The sequence below is a fragment of the Podarcis filfolensis genome, assembly GCF_964270895.1.
Source record: "Podarcis filfolensis genome assembly, chromosome: 16".
NCBI classification, from domain to species: Eukaryota; Metazoa; Chordata; class Lepidosauria; order Squamata; family Lacertidae; genus Podarcis; species Podarcis filfolensis.
In genome coordinates this window covers 35546708-35566837 of record NC_139620.1, presented here as the reverse complement: position 1 = coordinate 35566837, position 20130 = coordinate 35546708, and the positions used below count along the sequence as shown (strand labels likewise).

General features: G+C 45.3%; 1 protein-coding gene across 2 annotated transcripts in view; it reads right to left on the bottom strand.

Annotated features, from left to right (window-relative positions):
- The window catches only part of LOC310751040 (transmembrane protein 132D-like), a 441722-nt gene that overhangs the window by 36508 nt on the left and 385084 nt on the right, over positions 1-20130 (bottom strand). For both annotated transcript variants that reach the window (XM_083589854.1, XM_083589853.1), the window contains one exon: positions 12276-12419. In XM_083589854.1, coding sequence (XP_083445980.1) covers positions 12276-12419 — 144 coding nt within the window. The remainder of the gene's footprint in view (positions 1-12275; positions 12420-20130) is intronic.

Below are 20130 nucleotides of genomic sequence, written 5' to 3'. Positions count from 1 at the left end.
GGGAGGTGCGCCCTGGGTGCCATGTCTGGGGGGGGGTGACAAGAAGGCACCCAGCGGGGGCTCGTGGTGGCATGAGCAACCATCGCACCACTGCAGCCGCATGTAGAGGATCCTCCATTCACGGCTGCACCCACGAGCAGAGGTCCCAGTGCTGGCGGCAAACCGCTATGTACAGTGCATGTGCACCGTCACATGCATGCACTGTACGTAATGCTGCTGCACATGCGCTGTACACAGCAATTTGCCAGAGGCACCACTCCAGCGCCCAATGGATAGCAGTGGGATCCCTCCATCACCGCTACAGCTGGGAATGGAGGATCCTCTGTTTGTGGCTGCAGCCACAAGCAGAGGATCCCGGCACAGTCCGTATGGCACTGGAGCGGCGCTGCCGGCAAACTGCTATGTACGGCACATGTGCGGTGTGGCGGCGCACATGTGCTGTACATAGCGGTTTGCTGCCCCGGGTGTCACAACGCCTTCATTCGCCCGTGCCCTTGGGGTCCCTTCCAACTCTCTGTTCTATGGTTCTGTGTTTCCCAGCTCCTGTTATTCAGAGATTTTCTAAATAGTTGCATGCTTGCAAGGATTACTGCTTGCACAGGGAGGCATTCCCCACTCGCCTCTCCCTAACACCTCCAGATCTGCTCCAGAGAGTTGGGGGTGGAGGAACCCAGAACAGATTCAGGGGTCACATGAGGGGAGGAGACAGGGGGCATGCACAAGGAGAAATTCTTGTACTGATGGAACGAGTGACTTAGCACTAAATTGAACACAACTCTTTGATCCCGAAGGCAACCTAGAGCTATCATGACTAGTAGCCATCAATAGCCTCCATGGGTTTGTCTAACCCCCCTCTAAAGCCATCCAAGCCAGTGGCTATCTGGGCATCTTTTGCTGCGTGAAGAAGTCCTTAGCTATGTGCCAAGAGAAGATGTTCTTCCTTTTGTGCCTCCCTCCTTTTCTGCTCAGTACGGGAGGAGAGCAGAGCATTCAGAAGCAGACTCCGCCACCCACAATCTCTACTGACACAGTGCAACATACCCACCGACTCGCTCCGCATTATGCACAGTTTCTGCTTTCCCTGCCCCTTGGCTTCTTCCAAGGCTGTCTCCTAATTAGTGCCATCTTCACCCTTCTCGGCAGGAAGTTCCCCTGGAACTCATTTGTCTAAACGATGTGAAGTTTATGAACATCAGAAAAACCTCACATCCTACCCCTGATCTATTCTAGATCCGGTGTTTCTTGCCCCTTGGGGACAACTGCTTAAGAGGGATCCAATTCCCTTCTGCTTGGGTGACAAAGCCCTGAAGGCTCTGAGTGTAATACGGAAAGAGGAGAAAACATATTCATTGTAGCAGATGCACCTGCAGAAACGCAGCTTCATTTCTGGGTTTGAATATAGTTAGGTTTCTTTTTGACACATGCTATGATCTATTTCTCATTCTGAGCCTGCAGCTCCCTGAGGGCTGTCATCTCTGTTGCTGCTTACCTCCCCACTTCTTCGGGTCCAGGAGTCAGCGCTGTCTGGGTGAGAGAAAGTGCTGTAGTCCTCAATCCATCCTCCTGGGATTAAAAGCCAGTGAATTCAACAGGACTTACTTCTGAGTTCACCTGGTTAAGATTAAACCTCATCCTGCACCCATAAACCTGGGAGCAGGAGCGGTTCCCTTTGACTCCATTGATAACTGCCTTTTTGTGGGTGGGTGCTGACATTTTAGCAACATACGGATCCACACCTGGAGAATGAGTTTGCTATTACTATATAGGCTGTGCCACAAAGTTTACTGCAGGTAAACAGTGCCATAAGCTGAATTCATTATGCAAATGACACGCAATCATGCAAATATTAATTATCTGAGGATGTCCACAGACTTCATTTGGCAGATGCGGGAGCGGTTTATTTGTGCTTTTGCTAGGCCTCTAATTGCAAAATAACACTGAAGTGCTGCTCAAATAAATTGCCTTTTGGAGGGTGGGAGTGGGGGTGGCAAAAGGAATACCAAGCCTCTGTCTTGTGATGACTGGGACATTATCTTTCTGGACAACAATTGCTCTCACCACATATCAGCCCTCCAACTACCAACTACCCCATTATCTTGACATGCGGAACATGCTGGAAGGATGGACTTGAAATGCATGTGCCTGGAGATGGTGAGAGCTCACTTAAAACTGCCTGAGAAACTGCTGAGATGGGCCAAAGCTCAGTGGTAGAGCCATGGCTTTGCATGCAGAAGATCCTGGGTTCAATCTCCAGCTAGGGAACCCTATCTGAAATCCTGAAGAGCTGCTGTCAGTCAGTGTAGGCAGAACTGAGCCAGAGGGAACAATGGACTGACTCAGAATAAGCTTCCTATATGATCTAGACAGCATCTTAAAAAAGCAGAGACATCACCTTGCCAACAAAGGTCCGTATAGTTAAAGCTATGGTTTTCCCAGTAGTGAGGTATGGAAGTGAGAGCTGGACCATAAAGAAGGCTGATCACCGAAGAATTGATGCTTTTGAATTATGGTGCTGGGGGAGATTCTTGAGAGTCCCATGGACTGCAAGAAGATCAAACCTATCCATTCTGAAGGAAATCAGCCCTGAGTTCTCACTGGAAGGACAGATCCTGAAGCTGAGGCTCCAAGACTTTGGCCGCCTCATGAGAGGAGAAGTCTCCCTGGAAAAGACCCTGATGTTGGGAAAGATGGAGGGCACAAGGAGAAGGGGACGACAGAGGACGAGATGGTTGGACAGTGTTCTCAAAGCTACCAGCATGAGTTTGACTAAACTGCGGGAGGCAGTGGAAGACAGAAGTGCCTGGTGTGCTCTGGTCCATGGGGTCACGAAGAGTCGGACACGACTAAATGACTAAACAACAACAACAATTCCTATACGATCATAGAATTGTAGTTGCAAGGGACCCCGAGGTTTATTTAGCCCAACCCCCTGCAATGAAGGAATCACAGCTAAGAGATCCCTGGCAGATGCTCACCCAACCTCTGTTTAAAAACCTCCAATGAAGAAGAGTTCAGCACCTTCTGAGGGAGTCCATTCCACTGTCAAGCAGCTCTTACTGTCAGAAAGTCCTTCATCATGTTGAGTCAGAATCTCCTTTCTTGTAACTTGAAGCCATTGATTTGGATTCTTCCCACTGGAGCAGTAGAAAACAAGCTTGCTCCATCATCATGTTGCAACCACACCTTAGCTAGCTTCTACCTGTACATGACAAATATATGTGACCCTCCCAGGAAAGTTTAAGTTTCTCTTGAAGTGTTGCAGCATCCTAGCTAACTTTATTTTCATCCCAAGCTAGTAATGTTTGTGTGGCGCTAAGTGTGTCTGTGGCCCCTCAATATTCCCTTGTGCATGTGCACACAAAGGCAGGACACACAGACCCACTCCTCTGCTGAGTTCTCACCCCTTTCCTACTCATCAAGTGACTGCTCTGAAGGGAGGAACAACCCTGAACCCTGGGTTATGTCATCAAGTACCAGGGATTACAACAGTTGACAGACACTTACAGGTTCTGGATTGCATTGTGATGCGTTTTAATTGCCATAAGCTGCTTTGGAGGCCAATCTTGGTTGAATCACAGGGCACAATAAAGGCATGAATAACTGGCCAAACAATCACAGTGTTAATTTCAACAAGGCCAGCCCTGTCAGCACGTTAGCTGGTTTCAAATATGTGGGTGTAGCAAAATCAGGGAGACAAAATCCTATGGAGTTCACAAGGACAAAGTGCTTGGCATCAAAGGAGGGAGTATCAAGACCAACACAACTGCAGGAAAAGTAGCGAGGAAGGTATTTGAGGCTAAGAGAAGGAGGGAGATGCTGGTGTGGCATTTCGTTAGGCAGAATGCTAACCAAATCATTTGTAAGAAATCCACATCTCAGTTAAAAACACATGCAAATTCTCAGGACGACTAGCAATGGCTCATGAATATGGCCACTTCAATCATCCGCTGTCCATGGTGCTGCATGGAAGAGAACAATTGAAGGGTGGTTTTTTGTTTGTTTGTTTTTTAAAGAAGAAGACAGGATGGAGATGCGGTTGAGGCACTGGTTCCCATGGTGTATCCGTTTATTTCCATTTCTCTTTTGTCATCTTGGGTCAAACAGATTTTGCAAGTGCTGCAAAACCCTGCAAACCCAGCAAATGTAGACAACAGCAGTGGGCACTCCTTAGGAACTATGTCTGTCATATTAGCTTAAACTTTCTGAAAGGAGAACCAACAGCCCAATAACGACTGTTGCCTTCAGGTCTGTGCAAATTTAATTTCTGTCAGCACAGAGTGGAATCTAACGTAAGGTTACAAAAGTGGTGCTTTTGAGAATCTCAGCAGCCCGCAGGTAAAAAGGGAAGATCAATGCAATGACTGAAATGCCTCTGTCACATGTGCAGATCAGCTCTTGATACAGCATGCCATGAAGGGTGAGCAGGTGCCAACTAAGGATGTTTCTAAAATTTACCTCTGTCAAATTTCTTCTTGGATTTTGGAGTTTCAAGTACGCCGGTCTCCTTACTGAAATTGAATTTTGTTCGATTTTCATTTCAAAGCACACAGGCATGCAGTTTGTTGCACGGAATCAGAGAGCTGAAAGAGACCTCAAAGTCTGTCTAGTTAACCCCTTGACAAAATCTGTCGCTACATCACCCTACCTAAGTGGCCATTCAGCCTCTGTTTAGAATCCTTAAACATAAGGAGAGCTCACTACCTTCAGACATGGTCTATTCCACTACCCATCAACTCATATAATCAGGAACTTATTCCTACTTAATGTTTAGTGAAAATCCCTTTTCTTGTAATTTCAGTCCCTTCAATTAATGTGTGTGTGTGTTACCTTACTGATGTATATGTGGACAAATTCTGTCAACAATGACTAGTGATCACAACTTTTAGATGCTATCTCTAGGATCAGAGCTAGAATGCCTCTGAATAATGATTGCCGAGGATCAACAGCAAGAGAGTGCTATTGCCTTCATCTCTCCCTTATGGGCCAACATCTGGTTGGCCACTGGGAAGCAGGATTCTGCACTAGATAAGCCTTTCCTTTGGTCTGATGCAGCAAGGCTCTTATGTTCAGCAGGGCTACAGTGGTGCAATTGCTACAGTGGTGCAATTGCTACCACAGTAAAGACACCCTCCTGCATGCTGTTATTGAGGATATGTGTGACCCCTATCCAATTTGCTGGCTCTGAGAATTATAGAACTGTAGAGTTGGAAGGGACCATGAAGTTCATCTAGTCCAACCCCCTGCAATGCAAGGATCATTTGCCCAAGTGCCAGGAGCAGCACTGAGGTTTTTGGCGCAAATCTCATCCAGTTTTGGAAAGTGTTGGGGTAGGGATGATGTAGATTCCAAAAAAACTTTACAGTATGTAAACCTTTCTTCGGACACATTGAACCCAGACAGGCATACACCTGGTCTCTTATCCAAACCCACACCATATGCTGGGACCCCTCACCCTGCTCATATATTTTGCCTGCTTTCCTTCCACGAATCTGCATTGACATATTGTGAAGTCTTTGACTTCCTCACATCATGCTAGGGACCACAAAGAAAGCAAGCTAAAGAGGAACACTCTACCATCAGAACAGTGCAAATAGTCACAATTTATTCTGAAAACTGACTTTGATTTGCTTCACACAGGTCTTAATTTGCTAAACTTATTTGCTAAAGAAACAGTGCTACTCCACTGGAGTGTTTGCTCAGTCAAGGATTTTTTAAAAAATCAGTGTATATTCTCCATATTCTTCACGAATTTTTAAGGCAATTAGTTTTCATTCTCACCCCAGAAAAGGCAGAGTAATTAGTGAGGTGCCATCAGAGAACAAAAAGGGCTTTGCAAAACTCTTTTGATCGAATGCTTCAGGTACAGGCACCTGAACTATGAATCCTGCCATCCTCTGCCAAGTTGAAGGGATACACAGAATCCAAGCCCAGCCCGTTAAGATTGAGACAAGGCCCAATTTCCTTCCCAAATGAGAAAGTAATTAAAGGTGTCAACAGAAGGGGGAAATTGTACGAAAGAGCTTTCTTTGGCAAGCCAGAATGACTGCTTTCACACATATTATCTGTCACTGGCTGTGATAAAGGAGCTTTTACAGGTTTCCGCAAGGTTGTTAAAGGGGCAGAGAAGCAGTGGATGGAGAAAGTGGATAAAGAAACGTTTTTCTTCCTCTCTCATTACACTACGACTTGTGGGCATCAAGTGAAGCTGAATTTTGCAGGATTCAGGACATACAAAAGAAAGTACTTCCTCACACAGCACATAACTGCACTGTGGAATCTTCTCTGCACTATCAGAAGCATCATTTCTCTGATGGCCAGTTATGGGGAGTCACAATTGGGGAAAGTGCTGTTGCACTCAGGTCATACTTTCAGGCTCTCCATAGTTGACCGCCATAAAAACAGGATGCTATACTAGATGGCAACCTCATGAGAAGAGAAGACTCCCTGCAAAAGACCCTGATGTTGGGAAAGATTGAGGGCACAAGGAGAAGGGGACGACAAATCAAAGCTACACCCAACAGGGGCAGCAAGTTGCTCAGCTGGACCACACTCAATAGCTGTTTAACAAGGAACTGTTTGGCTCCTTGGGTAGACTGATCTCTGTCGTGATAAAAGCTGCAGTCCCCTTTCTGGCCACAGGCAGAGGTGGCATTGCTGAGATAAATCAGCATCAGGAATGGCCTCGCTGGCAGGGTGGCTTGGAGCCAGCATGACTAATAATACCCCCTTTGGAAAGGAGGTGGTAGACAATTTTTTGCAAGTCATAGCAACAAGCTTGGGAGTGTGAGGACTTTCAGAAAATAGAAGCTGGGTGATGTTTTACAACAGGGCTAAAAAGACTCCTTAAAGGTGAAGCGAGATGAGTCAATGAATTCCCTGCCTCTGCGTTAGAACAACTACCAGCCACACAACAGGGGGAGGGGGACGAATTTTGATCAGTACCACAATGCGGTTGCTAGTGTGTAAGGTAGGGGAGGGGGTGGGCAATTTCATTAGAAAAAGGGTGCTGGGAAAATGGTTAAACCTTATTCCCTTTCCACCATTTCCCCAAGAAGTATCAATTAAAGCTGAACTACATAAACAATTTCCATATCCAGTATTGTTATAGGCCGCCGCCACCCCAATCCTTGCCAAGCTGTGCACACCATTCCAGGGGTCTTTGCCCAGGGTCTGTGCTCCTTTGCAGAATTGAAGACACAGCAGAGGCTGCTGTAGCTTTAAGAAATATGATTTATTAACATATTTACAGCTAAATATAGATGGAAGGAATCCAGCTCTTACAGCATGGTCTCCCTAAGAGGGGCTTGTTCACCACAGCAGTGCAGCATTGGAGTGCAAGGCATTTCTCCCAGCCTGCCTTCAGCCAGCCTGCCCAAGATGGATCTCTCTTTGTTCTCCCTCCCCCTTCTTCCCAGCACACCTTGCTAAAGGCTCTCTTTTCCTGTCACCTCACACCCAGTTATCCTGGCAACCTTCCAAATCCCCAGTCTCCATTCACACATCAGGACAGGGAGGAAGGACACTTCTCTAGCACTGCCAATGGCTCTCAATGGCCCTATGTTGTTTCTCAGTGGCCCTAGCTTGGCCAGGTCATTCTGCATATTTTGTATTTTCTCTGCAGCTTGTATAGTCCCTTCATCTCCCAGATAATCAAAATCCTACCAGCTATTAATTTCTAGGATTTGGGGGGGGGGGGTCCCACCACCCAACCTATAATAATATCAATATAAATGAAATCAGAGAGCACAAACAAGCAGAATAATGTAAAATCCCAGCCAACGTAAAACGCACTATTAATACAACCATTTGCTAAACCTCCATTCTACCCAACCATTACAATCATTCACTAGCTCCCCCCTTTTCTATCTGCCAACCACACACACAGCAATGTAACAACCCACATAGAAAGGATCAAAGTCAAGCGTTAAAACGATAAAAACAAAAGTTTTGAAGGGGTAGGAGATCTAGGGACCCCCTTGCAAAGGACCCTCTGGCTACCCTCTAGCATTGCCCCATCTCTGGATCCATCTCTTGCAGACAAAACGGATTTGTGCCCCATCTTATTTTCTCTTCCACGAGAAAGGAGGCCACCACTCGCCTTGTGTTGCAGTGAGCGCAAAAAGAGATCAGAACTGCCCCCTTCACCCTGGCTCTCACTAATTGGCTCTCACAGATGTGTCTAGCTTACTTAAAGAGCCCAAAACAACAGCAGTCATCACCACCAGAAAACCCCCAATTATTTAAGACATCAGGAGACTATGCCCATTTGACAGGTTTGCAAAACAGGTCATTAGGACAGCTTCCCCCTGTTTCTAGAGCCACGCAAATGACCATTACCTGCCCAAGACATAGTCATAAACATTTCAGCTGAGCTGCTAATGAGATGTGGAGCTGGTTTCGTTCTGTCCCTGTTTGCTATTGCTGCTCTCTGCTCCCTCTGTGCACACGCAAAACAACTTTTTCCCTTTTTTTGCCAAAAATTAGCAAGGCACAAATCCCACATATTCATTGCAAGGTTAAACTCTCAACTGAAAGGTGTTTTGTTGACGTTAGGGATGGGGGCAGAAATTCACGGGGCTTGCATTTTCAGGTGAACTTAACTTCTTCTGCACTTCTGAAACCAATCCACAAACTGAAATGAAGTGATTCTTTGAAATGAACACACCTCTGGGTGCAGTTCTCTCGCCACTGTGCCTAGGATGTGCTCCTGGAGGTCAGGCCCTGACTGACTCCAGCTACAAAAGCTGAGGCCGCAGAAGAGACCGGAGACCATCTTGGCTGTGAGTTCTGGAGGACCAGCTCCCTGGCTTGCAGAGCTTTTCCACCTGGCCTGGAAGGGCAGGGTCCTGACTGACTCCAGCTACAAAAGATGAGGTTGCTGAACAGACTCTTGGGCTGGGGTGCTGTTGCTGCTGTTGGGTTTTTATATATCGTTATTTTAGATCTTGTGACTTATGTCTGAGTCCTGCATTGCAGAGGGTTGGACTAGACAACCCTTGGGTCCTTTCCAACTCTATGATTCTATGCGGAAATTGTTCCATTTCGTTGCATATTTTAAAAATGTTTTATTTATTGTTTATGACAATTTTTATGTTGTAGCCATGTATTTTTTTAAAATGTTGTAAGCTGCCTGGAGCGTGGTTTGAAAGGCAGCATACAAATAAAGTTATGCATGCATGTATGTATGTATGTATACAGACCACATACTAGATCTGGGCTAGCCAATGGGATGCCCTCCAGATGGTGGTGAGTACAAGTCCCATGAGCCCCGGGCAGCACGGCCAAAGGTTCAGCATGATAGGAATTGTAGTCACCAACATCTGGAGGAAATCACATTTGCTAGCCCTGTACTGGATGATGACCTACATTTGCAAGGTCCAAGAAATAAAAGACAAATCCATCAGAAATGTAACCAAAGAACCCAACGGAGCCCCCTTGCGTTTATGTGTTTGTGTCCCCCCCCCCTTCTCCTCCACTCTCCCCTTAAATATACATTAAGCAAATCCATTTTCCAAATCAGTGGCAGATTTATAAAGCCACCCGGATTAAGATACAGAGAAAGGCATCTTTAATCAGATATTCCCAGCGTGGTAGCTGGAAATGTAGCTGTTTTACACACACACACACACACACACAATTTACATGAGAGTGCTAGTTTGTGTGCAAACAGTGCGGCTGAGAACAAACCAAAGGTTCAAGAGGTTGATACACACTTAGGACTGATTTAACAGGGAGGGGCAAGATCTCAACCAGGGCCATCATACCCACAGGCTCTAGGGGTGCGGGGCATCTCAGGGGTGCCAGGCTGAGAGTCCAGGGTCCGAGAGTTTAGTCCAGGGAAGTGCCTGCCCATCAGCTGGAGCACCACAGTGGGTTCTTCTGCTGTGGGAGGCTCTGCACTCTGAGTTTGGGGGTGACAAAGCCAGCAAGATGCTGAGGCAGCTGGCTGGTTCCACCCTCCTGCGTGCCCGGGACTGGGCAACCGGGGGGGGGGTGCCGGGCAGATCTTTGCACCCCGGCACCGCATATGCTTAAGACAGCCCTGATCTCAATGGCACAGCACCTGATTTGCATGCAAAATGTCTCAGGCTGAGTCCCAAAGGATCACAGGGAAAAACCCTTCTCTGTCTTAGTCCTTGGAGAGCTGCCTGCTGTCAGTCACAGTAGACAACCCGGGGCTAGACGAATCAACAGTTTGACCCGGTATAAAGCAGCTCCATCTGTTCCCATGGTTACCACCACAACCAAACTGCTTCAGCTTGGCTGGCACCAAGCATAACATTCAAAAATTTCCTGTCCATTGCCTTTCAGTCAAATTTATTGTATTTGGGTCCCACCTTTGCTCGAAGAAGCTCAGGTGACCTATCATGGAGTTCTCTGAGACACCAAATTACCTGAAGTTTAAAGGAGCAGCAACAGCTGTTGTTGCTGTTATTTCCCTGCCCTACACCCTAAGGTCCCAAGATCAGTCGCAGCCATTTAAAATACAAAATTAGAGACAGTTTAAAACAACTAAATATCACAAAGATAGGATGAGTCCTAAAAATGTGCATCTCAGGTGTCAAAGGCCAAAAACTGTATAATGGAGGTGCCAGGCACATACCTGTGGTCAGGGAGTTCCATAACTGAGGGACTGCCACAGAGGAGGCCCTCTCCTGGGCTGCCACCACCCTGACTTTCTGAGGGTGGCAGAACTACCAAGAGGGCCCATTCTGTTGATCTCAACACCCAAGAGCAGGCATAGGCAAACTTGGCCTTCCAGATGTTTTGGGACTACAACTCCCATCATCCCTGACCACTGGTCCTGTTAGCTAGGGATGATGGGAGTTGTAGTCCCAAAACATCTGGAGGGCCGAGTTTGCCTATGCCTGCCCAAGAGGATCTGTAGGGAAGGAGGCAGTCCTTCACATTGAAGTCAACATGGTGCTCTACAGATGTTAAGAGAAGAAGAAGAGCCTTGTTGGTGGATGAACCCTCTCATTGTTCTTATGTTTTATTGTGTGTTATGGATTTTAACTGTGAAGCTATTCTTTATTTTAATATTTTAAAGTATACTAATACTAATACTAATACTAATAAAAGAATCTATTCTAATGTTTTAAAGTTGCTTTTGGACCTTTTGTAAAATAACATCAAACAAATATAAGCAGCAGCAATAACAATCTGAGCTCCCTTAAACCATAGGACAATCGTGTCTACAGAAATATAGAATCTCAGAACTGCAGAGTTGGAAGGGACCCAGAGTGTCGACTGGTCTAATCCCCTGCAATGCAGGAATCTCAACAAGATCATACATGACAGATGGCCATCTAACCTCTGCTTATAAGCTCCAATGAGGAAGACCATTCCACTGACAGCTCTTACTGTCAGAAAGTTTTTCCTGATACTTAGTCAGAATTTCCTTTATTGTGAATATAATGGGCTTCTGCTGCCCTGATGCTAAACGCTTTTACTGGGGAACAAGTGCTATTTTTGAAGCAGGGGAGAAAAGGGAGCGGGGGAGAGAGACATTTATGACAGGTAATGGAAGAGTGACGGACAGTTGGATAGTGGAAGGGAACGATGGGCTGAGTGACAGGGAGTGAGTGGAAAAGAGTGACTGCTGGAGATGGTGGATCAGAGAGGGAGATAACGTGTTGGTGTGAGCAACAGTGGAGAACCTTAGGCCCAGGAGCTAAATGTGGCCCCCCAGAACTCTCCCCAGGCAACACCCCAGCCAAAAACACTTACTGGCCCTGCTTTGTACCCCCTTGAGTGTTTTTGCATGGTTGGAATCTGTCCTTACACACATTTATTAGTTGCCTGTATGGAGGACAGAGAGAGATGCACATGAGAATGCAGTGCCGTAGCGTGTATTGGCAGTGCCCGGGGCAAGGCAGGGATTGTGCACCCAACCTCCTTGCAAGCGTTGCACGGGAGGCAACAGGCAGACTATGCTGTGCCCCTGCGACAGCCGCTCCTCAAAGGAGGTCACCTGCCAGTCATTGCATTCGGTCCGCAAATGATACATAATTGATTACACACACACACACACACACAAATTGAATTGTGTTCTGCATTGAAATGAATGGGGAGAAATAAGGTAATGACAATGAAACTTACGTAATTTCCATAACTCAAATTATGCAAGTTATGCAATTTTGCCACAGAGGACATTTGACCAATACAGGGTGGAATGGAAAACGATGCCTTCTTAAATCCCTAGGGAAAGAAGCAGTCATTTGTGCTAGAAATGTGAGTGGATTCATTTGTAATGTCATAACATAAAGCCCTACCTTAATCACATCTTCATCAGAAGACCTGCACTCCACAGATTCTAGAAGGTCAGTGACGGTTCCATCATCCTCCACTGAGACCACCTTGACAGGGACAGCAACAGTCTTCCCGGTGAGAATGGCAGTGTTCAAGATCTCTGCTTCCTAAAAGACAAGGCACACCATTTTCAGCTGGCTGGAGGGAGGCTCACAACAGTTCCAAATTATTATGCACAGATTCATTTCAGACATTAGTAATTTAGGTCCATTAATTTTGATGTCTCTACTCTGAATAGGAGTAACATTGAATAGCAGCCGGAATAATTTTTCTCAGAAAAAAAGCCTTCTGGGAAATTTCATCTGTAAGGGCACCACCTAAAATTAATGTCTGACTTTGTTATCATAAGGACTAGAATCTTTTTCTTTGCTTTACAAGGCAACTATGCATTCTGATTAGTGCTAGAGAGCCAGAAACTATCCATGCATTTGTACTGTCAAAGGGGAGAATAGCCCTGCTTTCTTTCGGTGCAACCTGCCCAATAATTTCTTTTGTATTTAGCAATATCCACTCTAATTTAGGCTAAACACATTTAACTGAGAATAAGTCCTATTAAACACAGTGGGGTTTTTATTGGAGCATGTACAGAGGGCCCATCCTAATGCCAGTGGACAGTGCCAAAAGATCACAGTTGGAGGCAGCGTGCTTCTGAATACCAGTTGGCAGAAACTGCAGGAGGGGAGAATGTTGTTGAGCTCAAGTTCTGTTTGTGGGTATCTGGTTGGCCAGTTCGGGAACTGAGAGTGCAGGACTGGATGGGCTCAATCCACCACGCTCTTCCTATGTTCTTTTCTTCTTGGAGTTCTCTCTGTCTAATGAACCAACCTGGTCACCAGCATTATTCTTAAGACATTCAAAACAATGGCTGAACTGTACTTGACACATTCAGCACCCCTTAGCTCAGCCTATTTGGATAGCCTCTGAATCATACAATGGAAGCTAAATGATCCTTTCTGCGTTGCACCCTAGTGTAACCCCAAAGTAGTTTTATTGTCTCCACTGAAGTTACTACTGATTTGCACCCTGGGTTAAAAAGAGAGAAATGTCTTTCTTATTCAGAATTCCAAGGCATTTAAAATCAAGGCCCACATGCAGAACAAGCAAATCTTGATTTCATATGGTTCCTATGATTGAAGATTTGCAACCCATTTGCCCCCGGAGTGGCAATTTCTCATGTAAATAGTTTGCACTGCAGGGTTTGAAACATTATATGATTTTACTTGTGGAAGAGAACCTAAGGGCTTGAGAATTAAGTCAGTCAGAAGTTGACTTTTCCTACTTTCTCGTCTGGTGGGGGGAATAAGCACCAGTCTTTTTAATCTAATATGAGACAGATAAAAAACGGGGAGATCTTTGAACATCTTAAAGGAACAGAGTTCCTTTGTCCTAGTTCAAAAGAAAGAGGATAAAGACTCCGAGGCTTCAGACAGGTATGAACCAACAGATGCATTCTCCAACCTTGTTTCTCTCAAGGATCCTGAGCCTCTTCCATCAGACGTACACCCCACTGAGTTCAGTGCAACTGTCCTCTAACTAAATGTGCAAAGTTCAGCTGCGTTATGAAAGCCCCGTCCACACTGCACGGTGGTGATCCTGAGCTGGCATTGCTACTTCTGCTCCCACCCTGCCTTAACACCCCGATTTGTAAAATGAGGATAAGAGTAACTTCACAAAAGGATTAGAAAACTCATGGATATTAGGGATTTTGAACCCTCTAAAAGTGCTCTGTGGATTCTAAGCTTTCGTTTTTATTTATTTATTTTTATGCAGGCAGAACGTTTAGACAAACCAACTTATATAAAATGATCAAAACATTCCAATGGTCACATCCATCCATCCATGGGTGAACCTTGTGTCCTGTTTACACACCTTGGAAAAAAATATATCTAAAAATGTCAAGCATATAGGTTCCTGGAAGCTGCGGCTCCCAGGGAGCAATATGGCATATGGAATTACCTACGTGCATATGCCAGCAATATGAACACTGTGGGTGGGTAGGGCTGACTCTAAAGCTTAATGAGAAAGTTCATAATTATTGAGTCAGTTCAGAACTGAGCTCAGGGAATATTGCTGATCACCGATAAAAAAACACAAGCACTCCGTAAACAGCTGTGTGTTGATGATTTTAAAGAACAAGGGTGGGAGACATGAGGCTGAGGGCACACCCCTCACTGACACTTAGAGTTTTTGCCTGGCTGGAATGTCTCCTTGAACTCTTTCTTTCTTGGATGCAGAGAGCTGTGTGTTGAAATTAGCTTACCCTCCAACATGTGCGAAGGGACGCAGGTGGCACTGTGGGTTAAACCACAGAGCCTAGGACTTGCCGCTCAGAAGGTCGGCGGTTCGAATCCCCGTGACGGGGTGAGCTCCCGTTGCTCGGTCCCTGCTCCTGCCAACCTAGCAGTTCGAAAGCACGTCAAAGTGCAAGTAGATAAATAGGTACTGCTCTGGCAGGAAGGTAAACGGTGTTTCCATGTGCTGCTCTGGTTCGCCAGAAGTGGCTTAGTCATGCTGGCCACATGACCCAGAAGCTGTACCCTCAGCCAGTAAAGCAAGATGAGCGCCACAACCCCAGAGTTGGTCACGACTGGACCTAATGGTCAGGGGTCCCTTTACCTTTTTACCAATATGCGCAGGTCAAAAACCAGGATGTGTGTTTTCCGTGATGCATTCCCGGGCGAGTCACATGACCTGTATGTGATCACAGCCACAAAAAAAGGGCTTTTTCCCAGGGCGAGATCACAGCGTGAGACTGTGTGAGATCTCAGTGCTCCAAATGCCTGTCGTGCTCTCGTGTGACAAAACAGGCTGCCCCAGTTTTCCCAGGACAGTTGAGGGGTATGAACTAGCATACGGTGTGAAGATAAAATTTACATTCATTGCTCCACCCACTTTTGCCCCTGGCCCAAAGGGGTGATCTGAAAATATTTGTGGCCCTCAGAAGGTTTGCCAGAATGGAATGTGGCCCTTAGGCTGAAAGAGGTTTCCCACCTCTGTTTCAAAACATAAAGACAGTTCCAAACTGAGGGAATTATCAGCTGTCGCGCCTGCCAGTGGAAAACAGAGGTTTTCGGTAAGCAACTGTGTATTAATGATGTTATAAACCACTAAGCCCCTTCTATTATAGTGTGCGATTGAAGGATTCCTTCCTTCCCCAATCAAGTAGGCCTTTCTCACTCCACAGCAAACACTTGGACCAGATTAAGCAGTGGGTGGGATCTTTGGATATGGTTCTTCTTTCATTCCTTTAAAGGCCTAGGGGGACTTAGAGGATCCCCTGGGGAATGAAATTATTTCATTCTGAAGAAACAAATACTTGTTTAGCCCAGACAGAGATTTCCCAGCACATTAAAGAAGACGAAATCTAAACAGTCCCTCCCAAAGGGAAGAGGGAATGCTAAGATGATAGCTGACTCTTTTGAAGAAATATTATACCCCTCATCCATAACTAAGAGAGGATTAAGGGACATGATGATCCAGAGGGATGAATAGCCCTGGCAAGGCTGCCTAGAAAAAGTGGATTTTCCCCATCAAATTTGTTTTGAAATAAAAAGGAGATGTCAATCATTTTCATATAGCCAATACAAGACGATTGATTTTGGCACACAGAATTTTATGCCTCACACATACTCATTAAAGTAAGGGAGGGGTGGTCATTATTTGTACAGGATGAGGAGAAATTACAGAGTGAAGATTTTTACATCACGCCAGGAGTGGGGAACCTTTGGTCCTTCGGAAATTGCTGAGCTACAACTCCCATTAGGCCCAGAAAGCACAGGTTGATGGGAGTTGTAGTTCAGCAATATCTGCATTGTGTCTCCATTGTGTCCCTCTTAGGGCCAAAACAGATTGGGCCTCCCAATGCTGTCATTTTTTGAAACCTAAAAGAATCTTGAAATAATCTGAATTTGATCAGAGCAGCATCAGAGCAGCATTCAACTCAGGTGAAACCAAACACCCCCTGGATGACCTGAAAAGAGGACAAGACAAATTCACAGAGGGTAAGACTATGCATGATTGCTATGTTCTGCTTACATAGTTGGAAGCAGTAAACCTGTGAACACTAGTTGTTGGGAATCACAGTTGGGGAAAGCACTGTTTCACTCAGGTCCTGATTTCAGGCTTCCTATAGGTCAGGCATAGGCAAACTCCGGCCCTCCAGATGTTTGGGACTACAATTCCCATCATCCCTACCTAACAGGACCAGTGGTCAGGGATGATGGGAATTGTAGTCCCAAACATCTGGAGGGCTGGAGTTTGCTTATGCCTGGCCTAAGCCTACTGGCACCATAGCAAAAGTTTGTCCAAAATGACCTTGGGACCAATGGAGCTACAGTGTGCGAAAAACACATTTCTAGGAAAGGCGTACAATATTTTCTATGCTAGCAATACTGTGCTTAATTTGCACAGCCTCTATAACAGTCCTGTCCCCCGCCAGATAAGAATAAGCAGGAAGCCTGTAGGACCTCATGGAATTGCAAACTGCTTACATATATTTTAAGTGAGTTTTTAATATTTGTTCTCCAAGCAATTAATATGTGGGGAGCCTGTGCATAAACACATTAGCATTAAGTATAATCTGCTGCAGTTCTTTCCTTAATACAACACAGAATTAAAGAGCCATTAAAACATCATCAGAATGTTCCAACACATTAGCGAGACAGCAGATTGCAGTACACAATACAGATGTATTTGTTTAAGTTCCGAGAACAGTCTTGGCAATGAACTCCCATTGGCTAGGCGGGCGATCTTTGACTGAGTGGCTAGCAAACAGAGTAGGCTGAAGAAAGAAGAAAATAGCTTTTCCTTTATGAAAGTCTTGGGGGTAGTTGAAGTGGTAAGAACGGGTCTTTGCCTGCCCAAAGCTGAATCCCTAAGGGCACAGAGGAACATAGAAAGCTTCTTTATAAGGAGTCAGAACAATCAAATACAGTGTTGTCAACACCAGGAATGGGGAAGCTGTGGACTTTTTGTGGCTCTACCACTGAGCCACAGCTGTTCCCCATAGCTAGGAGGAAGGCCCATTGGGCACAGTGCAGTATCATATCACATTAAAGAGTCATGGCTTTCCCCAAAGAAACCTGGAAACTGTAGTTTGCTAAGCGTGCTCAGAGCATAGCTGTCAACGTTTCCCTTCCGAGTAGGATTCCTCGCAAGAAAAGGGAAAAGTTGACAGCTATGGCTCAGAGCAGTTGTTGTTGTTGTTTAGTCATTTAGTCGTGCCCGACTCTTTGTGACCCCATGGACCAGAGCATGCCAGGCACTCCTGTCTTCCACTGCCTCCTGCAGTTTGGTCAGACTCATGTTTGTAGCTTTGAGAACACTGTCCAACCATCTCGTCCTCTGTCGTCCCCTTCTCCTTGTGCCCTCCATCTTTCCCAACATCAGGGTCTTTTCCAGGGAGTCTTCTCTTCTCATGAGGTGGCCAAAGTATTGGAGCCTCAGCTTCATGATCTGTCCTTCCAGTGAGCACTCAGGGCTGATTTCCTTCAGAATGGATAGGTTTGATCTTCTTGCAGTCCATGGGACTCTCAAGAGTCTCCTCCAGCACCAGAATTCAAAAGCATCAATTCTTTGGCGATCAGCCTTCTTTATGGTCCAGCTCTCACTTCCATACATGACTACTGGGAAAAACCATGGCTTTAACTATACGGACTTTTATCGGCAAGGTGATGTCTCTTCAGAGCGGTTAGGAGGATCCTATTCCCCTCACAGAGCTGGAATTCCCAGAGCGGTTGAACAATCAAACTCTCTTCCCAGGGATATCTGGGAATTGTAGCTCTGGGGTGGGGAATGGGTTTCCTCATAACTCTCAGCACTTTTAACATGCTATAGTTTCCAGGATTCTATGAGTGTTTTAAGTGGGATGATAATGGAGTGCAGATTGGGCCTTACTTCTGAGTAGGAATGGCTGAATCTGACAACTTTGAATCCACTCAGTTGCTTATTTTTCCAGTCTGAAGTTCTGTTCTCCACATTTCTGCACAGGTTTGTCATTTTTTAAATAAACACAAGAATCATAATGAAGATTAATCTGCACTGAGTGCAAATTCTGGCTAATATACAACCCCCCAAAAGCATTTCCCTCTAATAAAATGCATTCTGTATGTTGTTTTCCGTACAAAAAAGCATCTTATTAGAGGGAAATGCTTTGAAAGCATTTGCACACTTTCCCCCATTATATGCATTTTTGTACACACTACTTGGTTGGAGAACTGCGCAGCAAAAATTGGAGAAGTGGGGATTTTGAAAGATGCCAAAGATCCATTTTTATCCTCTGATTCTCCTACCTAATAGAAACTGGTTAGCTGCCAACTTTTGTTCTTGTGAAGTGCATTTAGCTCTTCCTCACATGCTTTCTTCCATTTTTCAGCTTCCATCTTGGGTAGTAACATAATTTCAGGGATTTCATTATCTCTTGTGAGGTAGGACAGTCTTAGTTGTGGTACACCTCTGTGCGGTTTGACTGTCCTCACTTTGCATATTGTTTTGGGAAAATGCAGATTAGGTAAAGGTAAAGGGACCCCTGACCATTAGGTCCATTCGTGGCCAACTCTGGGGTTGAGCACTCATCGTGCTCTATAGGCCAAGGGAGCTGGCGTTTGTCTGCAGACAGCTTTTCTGGGTCATGTGGCCAGCATGACTAAGCTGCTTCTGGTGAACCAGAGCAGTGCACGGAAACGCCATTTACCTTCCTGCCAGAGTGGTACCTATTTATTTACTTGCACTTTGATGTGCTTTCGAACTGCTAGGTTGGCAGGAGCAGGGACCGATCAACAGGAGCTCACCCCATCCTTCTAATCGGCAAGCCCTAGGCTCTGTGGTTTAACCCACAGCGCCACCCGTGTCCTGCAGATTAGGTAGGTTCACTTTTAAAGGTCAACTGAATCAAAATTCTCACCCACCCCTACTTCTGAGTCAAACATGCTTTATCTAGTAAACTAGTCAAATTGCAGGCATCCCTTATTGACTGACTGACTGACTGACTGACTGATTGATTGATTGATTGATTGATTGTTTCAAATCTGTAGCAGGGAAGGACGGGGAAAGAGGAATGATCACAGAAAGAAGGAATGACCAGGAAAGAGAGTTTGGGGTCATAGTGGATAGCGTAATGAAAGCATTGATCCAGTGCATAGCAGCTGTGAAAAAATGTGAATTCCATTTCAGGGATCATTAGGAAAGGGATCAAAAATAAAACTGCCAAATCATAATCCCTTTGTGCAATTTTGTGGTGCGGCCACACTTTAATTATTGCACACAGTTCTGGCCAGGAGTGGTGTGCAGGTCCCAAGATTCACCTTCTCTCTGTTATGTGTACATTTTAAAAAAATTCTGAACGGTTTTTAAGTTGCTCCGTGTTCTCTCCATTTCAACTGGTGCTCTGAGCTTCTCTGCATGCAACCAAGCTCTGCATTTTCCATTCCCTGCAGTGGGGTATCAAAAAATGGCTATAACTCCCCCATACTTTGTAGGCACAGGATCCCCTGCAAAGTGGATTAAGCAAATAATGATCCTCTCCTTTGGGTTATTATAGGGGTTTCTTTGTAGGAAAAATCAGTAGGAAAAACTAAGGAAATGAGAAACCTATAAGAAACCTGGGAAATGTCAGACAAATTGATTAGATGATTTTCCTGTGTTATAAAAACGGGAAAAGTCACTTTTTAAAATAAATAAATAAATAATTTAATCATTTTTTCAATACAAACAACAACCGCACAAGACACATACAACAAAAACCATAATACCACTACTAACACAATTTGACAATTCAGATTGGAATACTGATATACCTATGACTACACCTTTTTAACAATA